The following is a 12,055-nucleotide window of genomic DNA, read 5'->3' as shown; positions in this document are numbered from 1 at the left end:
ATTCTGACAGACAATGCTGTGGGGCGCCGTTTGTTCACTTTCAATTTTGAGAACAAGGGATACAGCAAAATATGTCCGAACCACAAAATATATTACACAGTCTACACTTTATAGACACATTCATACACGTTATGTGCCGACATCAATTCTTGTACGCTTGTACAACCAATTGTGTGGACAAAAAAGCAATTTTTACATTTTTTTGTAAGAATCATTTTTTTCACGAGTGTAAGAATCAATTTTTGTCACGAGTTTATTTTGTGGCCCAGAATGTTATTTTGTAACACACTGTTTTATTCTCAAAAAGAACACACAAGAAGAATCCCCGGGTGAAAAATAAAGGAGATCCCTGGCGCTGGTCTGTGGAAGTAGGCTTTATTTACAGCAGGCACACAGTTTTTTCTTTTAGAAGTCACACAGTTTTATTTGTGACATAATGGGGCAAATTTAATAAAACCGGGGTATCGTACACCAGCCCTAACAAAACGGAAGAGTTATGGAGAGACTCCGGGCTCTTCATAAGTCAACTCCAAATCTCAAAATAGAAATCTGTTCCAGTTAGGAACTAGCCTAGATTTCCATTATAACTCTTACCAGAGAAGTGGTGAACGTTATAATAAATGTGATGGGTGTCGGAGTTTGAGCGGCACATTTTACTCAAATGCGCACCTCAGTATTATCCCTCTACACCAGAAAACGGTAAAGGGAGTGATGAACTCCTTCCAATGTGTTTTGTATTACTAGTAGAGATGAGCGAGTAGTATTCGATCGAGTAGGTATTCAATAGAATACTACGGTATTCGAAATACTCGGACTCTTTCGAATACTACTCACTATTCACAGTAAAGATTCGATTCAGAACCAGCGTTGATTGGCCAAATGCTATACAGTGTATAGCATTCGTCCAATCAACGCTGGTTCTGCAGCAGGCTCGTCTTTGCTAGTTGGGAGAGCTGACAGCTTGCGGTTATGCGGGAGCTGACTTTTTCTCATAGGAATGCATTGACCAGCGTTGATTGGCTGAATGCTATACAGTGTACAGCATTTGGCCAATCAACGCTGGTTTTGCCGGAGGCTCGTCTGTGATGAGGTGGAGTCTAAAATCGGACCACAATGGAGACTGCTGTGGTCGGATCTTAGACTTTGCCTCCTCACAGACGAGCCTCCGGCAGAACCAGCGTTGATTGGCTGAATGCTGTACACTGTATAGCATTCGGCCAATCAATACTGGTTCTGCAGGACGAGCGCAACTGAACGGAATATCAGCGCAACTGCAAGCACTGTGCAGTTAAAGCGCACGGACCCGTTATAGTCTATGGGGTCCGTGTGCTTTAACTGCACAGCGCTCCTCCTAAACACTCTCTTCCTACTACTTGTGGACCTGGTGACTCTCCTTTAGTTGAATAGTGGTTTCCCCTGAAACGAGCATTTTTCCCCATGGACTGTAATGGGATTCGATATTCGATCGAGTTGTCGAATATTGAGGCTCTACTCGAAACGAATATTGAATCTCGAATATTTCACTACTCACTCATCTCTAATTACTAGCATTATAAAATGTATTATGTCTTACCAAATACATTTCTGTGCGATAAAATAAGATTCTGTGCCATAACATCATAAAATACATTTCTGTGACAAATGTGAGTCAAATAAAACAACCAATCAAAAGGTATCATGGATCAGTTGCTACTGAGCAAGGATGGGAGCCATCAGCCACACTTGGAGATGGCACTGACAGTGTGCTTCACAAGACAAGTCATAAGATAGCTCTGGAGAGGCCACTGCTAATATTATAAGGGTCCATTCACGCGGAGGAATTTAGCGCTGATTCTCGTACTGAATCCGCGTCAGAATCAGCACTGAAAAAAAAGCCTCCCATTGACTTCAATGGATTCCGTGTGGAAAACAGAACCCATTGAAGTCAATGGGAGTCTTTTTTTCAGCGCTGATTCTGACACAGATTCTGCGCCAAAATCAGCGCCAAATTCCTCCGTGTGAATGGACCTTAATAGTTGTGATTGGGAGATGAATACTGGAATATGATTGGAGAACCGATTCCTGGTTACAATGTCAGCAATCACTACCCTAACAAAATGTAGTTTGGTGCGCTAGAGGCATATTTTGTGATTCTGTGGTTACAAAAATGACTTTTGTGTGATCCATGTTTATTCCACAGACATTGTATTTGGGGAGATGAAATTACATTTTGCATTTTATAATATTTCGGTTTTTTACGTAAAACTAAATCCATACACAAAAACAGTGTCACAAAATTATTTTTGTGAACTCTATTTAAAAATACGACTTTGTTAGGGGGCATTCACACGGAGTAACGCCGGGCGTGTATTACAGCCGTACACGCCGGCATTACGGCAGGCTGCCGAACATTTCCCATTCACTTCAATGGGAGCGCTCGTAAACGCCGCTGTTACGAGTGCTCCCATTGAAGTGAATGGGAAGTGTTCGGCAGTCTGCCGTAATGCCGGCGTGTACGGCTGTAATACACGCCCAACGTTACTCCGTGTGAATGCCCCTTAATCCTATTCTGACACAATGTATTGTATGACCAGTACAGTTTTTGGCACATAATGCATTTTTTCCACAGGGGGGGGGGGGGGATTTCTGAACTTGCATTCCCAGACTTAAAGTATACCTCCAGTTATAAACAACTTTTCATAAATGCATACTACAATATATGAAACTTTGTAATATATCTCATTAAATAAATCTGTTTTCTTCAACACTTTTAGGCAGTTACTTTCTCCAAATTAGTGTAGGTAAAAAATATGCAAATCTTTTATCCAGGATGCAATTAGGAGAACAGTGCCTCTGTACGCCGCCCTCTAGGGGCAGCCCCCTTATCATCATGCATGACTCAGTTAATAAGCCTACTGACATGATGCAGAGTTTATTACCAAACTAGTATTTCTATTCCAAAAGGAACAGATTCCCAGCTATGGACACTCCTGTTTCCGTCTTTTGGACCTCGTCGGCATAGCGCAGGGATACTAGTTTGGCAGAGTGAGAGACTATAGACCACGGTTAGGGGATAACCCAAATTAGTCTATGAAGAGAGGAAAGGGGTAGAAAAGACACTCAAATAATTGCTAGTGTTACACTTTCTATTCCTTGTTATTTACCGCTGCTAGATTGTAGATAAGAGGCTAGGAGTGCACAGAATAAGGCAATAAATCAATTAACAAGTGCCAGCAGCCTCCGACTCTACCCCCTTCCCCACTACTTTCTCCATAGAACTCTATGTGTGAGGCTGAATCCAGAGACAGGTGTAATGTGATAAGGAGCAGGAGAACAGCTTAATAAGTGGAGAAGGAAGCAGATATTATTAATAAGATGTAATACAACGTTCTTATACTTAAATGTTCTATTCATTTATGACAAGTTGTTCATAACTTTAGATATGGGGGTAGGCTGGAGACTAAATAGGTAATGTGACCCCATGAACAAGAGCAGAGACTTGAGTATAGTATATACCCTTCATATTGCTGTGTAACTGAAGCAAATGGAGACTGTATGCAACTACCAGTATAGAAGAGAAGACGTACAATATACCCCCTCTTCATCTCATGTATATAAAGCTTTTGGTTCCATTTGCCCCATTCATTGAAGCAATCATAAAGGTAACACATCCAAATGCATTTCCCAAACAACCAATGCAGTAAGTATACAGCTACATTATAAGATTAGGTGATATATTATTACTTCTATACATCATATTTTAGTCAACTTCCATATACTTGGATTTAACTAATTCATTCTGATGAATTGCTTTACAACATCAAATTCAGAAATGTCTATCAGATCCATTGACGCCTCTAATCTATAACCATCACATGATAAACCTTATATAAACCATACATTTATCTCTGCACATATTACTATGGCTGAGACCCAGCTTTTCTTGTTGCAGATTTTGCAGTGTTTTTTACGCCAAAGCAGAAGGGAAAAGCATAATCGCTTCCTTCATCTTTCCCTCCTTTTTTGAACCCACTCTTGGCTTTGGCTTCAATATCCACAGCAAAATCTGCAATAAAAAAGCAGCTTTTCTGACTCCTGTGGTCTCAGTCTCGAGCTGTTTTGTCGCGCCTTGATTTCAGAAAGGCTTACCCTGATAGGACACCCAAAACGAGGTTAAGCATGAAGAAGGAGCCAATGATAATAAGGGGGATGAAGTAAAGCCAGTTCCACGCGCTGCCAAACACATCATTACTCTGCACAGGAGAGAAGAGGAAAGTAAAGAAGGTGGATTATACAGAAAGAAGCAAATATGACCAATAGACTTATAGTCTACAATGGTCCTGTGTTCATGCACCTATATACAACCGATATTAAAGGGGCTTCTAGGAGTTACACTTTAATGACCAATCCTATAGTGCTTGGGGAATGCTGCCCTCTTTGCTAAACACCGCACACCATAAACTATGTAGTGTTATAGCGCCATGTGTGATGGGGGCTCAGGGAAATAACTAATCCAACCCCCTGGTCACGGGCAATATACTCACACTTAGCTAATATATAGAGTCAGGTAGCTAATCCCTTAAAGGGGTTTTCCAATGAACATAGCTATATTTAAATTTTTAGACAATTAAAACTTAAAATTTGCAACTATAAATAATTAAAAATTACTTAGTAATTAATAATTAAATAATTAAATTAAATTTTGCAGAGTTTTTACATTTTTCTATAACCATCTCAGTGGTGACAGTCTGTTGCCAATGGATACAACCATGAATACAGGAATGTTCTGTGATCTGGTCAGAAACCCAGCCATGATTGATATTGTAGCCAGGTTATCTTCTCACACATCTATTGCCCCTGCATGACAATCCATTCACAATAAGGACATCATGTTTGGGTATCTGACAAACCTTGTTTAAACATGTTTATTTTAATGGGAATTACCCTTTTAACACACAGCACTTAAGGGTTAGCTCACACGCAAATCCGCGTGTGCATATTCTATCGCGGCTGCCACGACGAGATGCCGGTGCTGTGCACGGCATCCCATCGTGGCTTTCTGTTCCGGATTAGGCCCAAATGAATGGGATGCTCAGACCTTACTGATAGTGAAAGGATAGTTACATGATGCAAAGTCATAAAGTAATAGATGAGTGATGTAAGACAATTGTTGGAAGAGAGGTCACGTAATAACTGATGAATAAAACATACATAGCTGGATTAGGGATCATGTCATAACATATCAGTGAAAGATCAGGACAGTAATAAGATGCAGGTGATAGATATGGGGATTATAGGAGGGGGTGATAATAGCAGACAAGTAATATATTCAGGACAGTTATAGATACAAAATAGTAATAAAATCAGGTCTTGTAATAACAGATCAATGATAGTTATATAATACTTTTAGGATGAGGGTCATATAATAACAAATCAATGTTAGAAACAACAGTATAGGATGAGTGGTCATGTAATAGATCAGTGATAGATGCAGGACAATTGTAGATTGAGGGTCATGTATTAATAGATCAGTGATAGATAAAGGACAATCATAGAATGAAGGGGTCATGTAATAATAGATCAGTGATAAATAGAGGGCAGCTATTGGGTGAGAGGGTCATGTAATAACAGATTGTTGATAGACATAGGACAACTATATAGGGTAAGAGGTTATGTAATAATAGATTACTAATAGATACAGGATAATTAACGAATAAGGCGTCATGAAATAACAGATCAGTGTTAGATATGGAACAGTCATAGGATGAGGGATTATGTAATAGTAGATTAGTGATAGATACAGGAGAGTTATGGGATGAGGGGGGTCATGTAATAATAAATACAGGACAGTTACAGGATGACAGGTCCTGTAATAACACATCAGTAACAGGACAGTTATTGCATGATAGGGTCATGTAATAACAGATCAGTATTAGATACAGAATAAGAAGTTACGTAACAATAAATCAGTGACAGAAGGGATCATTTAATATCACATCAGTATCACATACAGGACAAATGCAAAATGGGGGTTTGAGAAATAAAAGATCAGTGACAGAAATGGGACAGTTATAGAATAAGGGGTCTGTGATACCAGATCCATGCGAGCTATAGGACACTCATAGGATGAGTAGTAATGCAGTTTCAGATCAGTGATAGATACAGGACGTTAGGGAATGAGGTATGGCTGGGCAATTAATCAAAAAATTATCAAAATTGTGAGTCAGCTCAATTAATCGTCATGAACTTGCTGACAGCAATTATTTCATTTATTCTGCATTTACAACATCTTGTCTCACATTGCCAATGGCTAAAAGATATGTCCCTCCCATTGCACTATCCAATCTGAATCAGTTATATGTGAATAGCCCAAACCAAAATTCAGTAGCATATAAATATAGGGGGTGTGGCATGTAAAATAGGGAGTGTCCTATCAGTTCAGTGTCCTAACAGATCAGTGATAGGACACTAGGACATTCCGGAGTATTGGGATGAGGGTTCATGTAATAACAGACAGTGATAGATATTGCAGAGTATTTGGATGAGGGGCCATGTAATAACAGATCAGTGATAGATAATGCAGAGTATTGGGATGAGGGGTCATGTAATAACAGATAGTGATAGATACCACAGAGTAGTGGGATGAGGGGTCATGTAATAACAGACAGTGATAAATACCGCAGAGTATTTGGAGGAGGGGTCATGTAATAACAGACAGTGATAAATACCGCAGAGTATTTGGAGGAGGGGTCATGTAATAACAGACAGTGATAGATATCGCAGAGTATTTGGACGCAGGGTCATGTAATAGCAGACAGTGATAGATACCACAGAGTATTGGGATGAGGGGTCATGTAATAACAGACAGTGATAAATACCGCAGAGTATTGGGATGAGGGGGTCATGTAATTACAGATCAGTGATAGATACTGCAGAGTATTGGGATGAGGGGGTTATTTAATAACAAAGTATGATAGATACTGCAGAATATTGGGATGAGGGATCATGTAATAACAGATCAGTGATAGATACCGCAGGGTACTGGGATGAGGGGTCATGTGATGACAGACAGTGATAGATACCACAGAGTATTGGGATGAGGTCATGTAATAACAGATCAGTGATAGGTATCAAGTAGTTATGGGATGATGGGTCATTTAATAACAGACAGTGATAGATACCGCAGAGCATTGGGATGAGGGGTCATGTAATAACAGACAGTGATAGATATTGCAGAGTATTTGGATGAGGGGTCATGTAATAACAGATAGTGATAGATATCACAGAGTATTGGGATGAGGGGTCATGTAGTAACAGATCAGTGATAGATACCGCAGAGTATTGGGATGAGGGGGTCATGTAATAGCAGATCAATGATAGATACCGCAGAGTATTGGGATGAGGGGTCATGTAATAATAGATAGTGATAGATACCACAGAGTAATGGGATGAGGGGTCATGTAATAACAGACAGTGATGGATACCGCAGAGTATTGGGATGAGGGGTCATGTAATAACAGATCAGTGATGGATACCGCAGAGTATTGGGATGAGGGGTCATGTAATAACAGATCAATGATAGATTCCGCAGAGTATTGGGATCTGGGGTCATGTAATAACAGATCAGTGATGGATACAGCAGAGTATTGGGATCAGGGGTCATGTAATAGATCAGTGATAGATACTGCAGAGTATTGGGATGAGGGGTCATGTAATAACAGATCAGTGATAGATACCATGGAGTATTGGGATGAGGGGTCATGTAATAACAGATGAGTGATGGATACCACGGAGTATTGGGATGAGGGGGTCATGTAATAGCAGATCAATGATAGATACCGCAGAGTATTGGGATGAGGGGTCATGTAATAATAGATAGTGATAGATACCACAGAGTAATGGGATGAGGGGTCATGTAATAACAGACAGTGATGGATACCGCAGAGTATTGGGAGGAGGGGTCATGTAATAACAGATCAGTGATGGATACCGCAGAGTATTGGGATGAGGGGTCATGTAATAGATCAGTGATAGATACCGCAGAGTATTGGGATGAGGGGTCATGTAATAACAGATCAGTGATAGATACCATCGAGTATTGAGATGAGGGGTCATGTAATAACAGATCAGTGATGGATACCGCAGAGTATTGAGATGAGGGGTCATGTAATAACAGATCAGTGATGGATACCGCAGAGTATTGGGATGAGGGGTCATGTAATAACAGATCATTGATGGATACAGCAGAGTATTGGGATGAGGGGTCATGTAATAACAGATCGGTGATAGATACCACGGAGTATTGGGATGAGGGGTCATGTAATAACAGATGAGTGATAGTTAATCAGAATAATACAGTATTTGGATGCTGTAATGCAGCATACATGACATTTATAGCGTTGAATGGAAGGCTCTGCAGGTTTCGAGCAGTGGGAGGGTCACCCCCTCCCTCGCTCATGTCCCTGCAGGGAGATGGGGGTGGCGCACTCATCTACGTGTGCACTGAAAGGTTCCTGTGCCCGTTTCTTGATGCTAAAAATATAACTGGCAAGAGAAAGCATCCTAAGAAAGCGAGCGGCTCTCCTGTCAGAGAATGGGGAGGAGGGGGAGGGGAGAACCATTTCCTTTCTATCAGCAGGCTGCCCTTGAGCGAAGAAGAGACCACTGCTCTGCCCGGTCACTCACATTGTCACTCCTATAGAAAATCAATGGCAGTAGTAACATCTTATCACTCTCTTCTCAGTGTCCCAGCACTCTGTGTCTTCTGTCACTGAGTTCTGGTTACATTTGGCAGAATAGTTCTTACTACAAGTATTGGCCATTTCTGTATTGCACCCCCCCCCTTATACATGGCCTGTTGAGGATATACTATAGCAAAAATTCTTCAATATATTTCTCCTATTCTAGTAGGGACGATTACTCATCACTCCTAACATCCGGTTTCTCCGTCAGACATCATGTGTTACATTAACCTCTTTAAGGGGATGTTCACATGGTGTAATTGGAGTGCAGCTGAAAAAGCATTGGAAACGGCGGCGAGCCGATCGGAAGTAGTTTTTGATTTTAGAGGTAAAACATGTTTACCTGTAATGTTAGCAAACTACAGCAAAAACCTCAGCAAAACTCCATGCAGATCTTACAGCACAACTGCATTGTGTGAATACAGCTATTATAGCATCTGTATCAAAGGTAGTAGAAGGGCCTGGAAATAGTAGGCCACATACGCTAAGGTCAGCATCACCATTACATAAACTAATGGCTACATGTCTATTCATTCCACAAGAGGCTCCATGTAATAATTGTTATAGATCACTACACATTCTTATTCTTTTGTCTACTATATCTGCCTAGTGTTATATATATGTATACTCTTCTACATACAGTTATTCTTTCTTCTACGTATAGATTTAGCCATGCATACTCTTTTCTATGTATAGATTCATGCTTTCTCCTCGCTAGATTTCTGTCCATTCATACTGCCTTTTACATACTGATAATATATATATATATATATATATATATATATATATATATATATATATACTTATACTCTGTCACATATATATCTGACCATCCCTACTCTCTCCTATGTATATATCTGACTATTCATACTCTCCTCAATCCATCTCTGATCATTCACACTTTCTCCAGGGTCCCTCATACCTGCACTCACACTTTCTCCAGGGACCCTCATACCTGCACTCACACTTTCTCCAGGGACCCTCATACCTGCACTCACACTTTCTCCAGGGACCCTCATACCTGCACTCACACTTTCTCCAGGGTCCTTCATACCTGCACTCACACTTTCTCCAGGGTCCTTCATACCTGCACTCACACTTTCTCCAGGGTCCTTCATACCTGCACTCACACTTTCTCCAGGGTTTCTCATACCTGCACTCACACTTTCTCCGTCATACCTGCACTCACACTTTCTCCAGGGACCCTCATACCTGCACTCACACTTTCTCCAGGGTCCTTCATACCTGCACTCACACTTTCTCCAGGGTCCTTCATACCTGCACTCACACTTTCTCAAGGGTCCTTCATACCTGCACTCACACTTTCTCCAGGGACCCTCATACCTGCACTCACACTTTCTCCAGGGTCCTTCATATCTGCACTCACACTTTCTCCAGGGACCCTCATACCTGCACTCACACTTTCTCCAGGGACCCTCATACCTGCACTCACACTTTCTCCAGGGACCCTCATACCTGCACTCACACTTTCTCCAGGGACCCTCATACCTGCACTCACACTTTCTCCAGGGTCCTTCATACCTGCACTCACACTTTCTCCAGGGTCCTTCATACCTGCACTCACACTTTCTCCAGGGTCCTTCATACCTGCACTCACACTTTCTCCAGGGTCCCTCATACCTGCACTCACACTTTCTCCAGGGTCCTTCATACCTGTACTCACACTTTCTCCAGGGTCCCTCATACCTGCACTCACACTTTCTCCAGGGTCCTTCATACCTGCACTCACAATTTCTCCAGGGTCCTTCATACCTGCACTCACACTTTCTCCAGGGACCCTCATACCTGCACTCACACTTTCTCCAGGGACCCTCATACCTGCACTCACACTTTCTCCAGGGTCCTTCATACCTGCACTCACACTTTCTCCAGGGTCCTTCATACCTGCACTCACACTTTCTCCAGGGTCCTTCATATCTGCACTCACACTTTCTCCAGGGACCCTCATACCTGCACTCACACTTTCTCCAGGGACCCTCATACCTGCACTCACACTTTCTCCAGGGTCCTTCATACCTGCACTCACACTTTCTCCAGGGACCCTCATTCCTGCACTCACACTGTCTCCAGGGTCCCTCATACCTGTACTCACACTTTCTCCAGGGTCCCTCATACCTGCACTCACACTTTCTCCGTCATACCTGCACTCACACTTTCTCCAGGGTCCTTTACTGCTAGTCCCTACTTTCTTCTTTGCCCAGATCAGATGGTATTTCCTTATCTTTCACCATACATACACTCTATTAGATCCATCTCTTCCCAATCTCACTTTCAGAGTTCCCCCATATTGTATAACACATCCTATATACCATCTCACCTTCCATCTTTTCTCATTTGGGTCTGATCTGTAACACAATGGTTAAAGCTATTTTCAGCAGCCAGCATGGCCTCATTCTGCAGATTTTCCACAATGTTCTGTCTGTATCTAGCCCTCTGCGTCTCCTATTCTCTGTCCCTCACCATTCTTCCCTCTTTAGCCTGACTCTGCAGATTTCCTTCTCATTAAGCCCTCACGTATGTGCAGCTATTCATCCTGCCTCTTCAGCACCAGCTGTCAGCCCGGCTCGCTGCAAGTCCAGCTCAGACCCAAGTGTATCAGTGCGGGAACACAGGGTGTATGAGCAGGAAGTATATGGAACGCTTCATTTATATACATCTATACTTACATGGTACAAAATGTCTGTCCAGCCCTCCATAGTTATGCACTGAAATACAGTCAGCACAGCAAACAGGATATTATCGAACTGGGTGATGCCATTATTGGGTCCTTCCCATTTGGCATAGCATACAGTATCACTGGGGCACCTCTTGGACGACGAATCATTGCCGCAGAGCCCCTCCACCATTATTTCATCTATGGGGTAGCAGAAAAACAAAATTGTCTTAGAATCGTATGTGTGCAAGGCTTTCCCACTATGATCAATAATGTACATTACAATAAATCTAGAACTATCGCACATGTAGAGGATGGCATAGCATGGTGATAGCAAGTAAGAATACAATACATGTTAGTATGGGGGATTTGGGGCTCTATATCAGATGTGCTGGATCTGCTGGATTTTAGGACCAGTCTCACCTCCATATGGTTCATAGCAAGAGTTATGGAATTTGCCTATGTAGAAGTCAAGTCCAATGATAGCAAAGATGAGAATAGCAAAGAACAGGAGCAACCCAATCTGGAGCAGAGGGATCATGGCTTTCATAATAGACTTCAGTACTACTTGTAAACCTGCACCAGAAAGGAAGACGCAGTTAGAGAAAGCAGAACCCAAACAACATATCCTCAATGTGATCAAATGTGGAAGAGAATTATA

General features: G+C 41.8%; 1 protein-coding gene across 1 annotated transcript in view; it reads right to left on the bottom strand.

The window, feature by feature from the left end:
* The window catches only part of CACNA1A (calcium voltage-gated channel subunit alpha1 A), a 232,868-nt gene that overhangs the window by 137,642 nt on the left and 83,171 nt on the right, over window positions 1-12,055 (bottom strand). Inside the window, exons 5-7 of the mRNA XM_075272510.1 lie at window positions 11,818-11,970; window positions 11,408-11,595; window positions 4,129-4,232 (exon numbers count right to left, since the gene is read on the bottom strand). Of these exons, the coding sequence (XP_075128611.1) occupies window positions 4,129-4,232; window positions 11,408-11,595; window positions 11,818-11,970 (445 nt within the window). The remainder of the gene's footprint in view (window positions 1-4,128; window positions 4,233-11,407; window positions 11,596-11,817; window positions 11,971-12,055) is intronic.

This window comes from Leptodactylus fuscus, chromosome 5 (genome assembly GCF_031893055.1).
Source record: "Leptodactylus fuscus isolate aLepFus1 chromosome 5, aLepFus1.hap2, whole genome shotgun sequence".
In the NCBI taxonomy this organism is placed as follows: domain Eukaryota; kingdom Metazoa; phylum Chordata; class Amphibia; order Anura; family Leptodactylidae; genus Leptodactylus; species Leptodactylus fuscus.
This window is presented reverse-complemented; position numbering and strand designations above follow the sequence as displayed.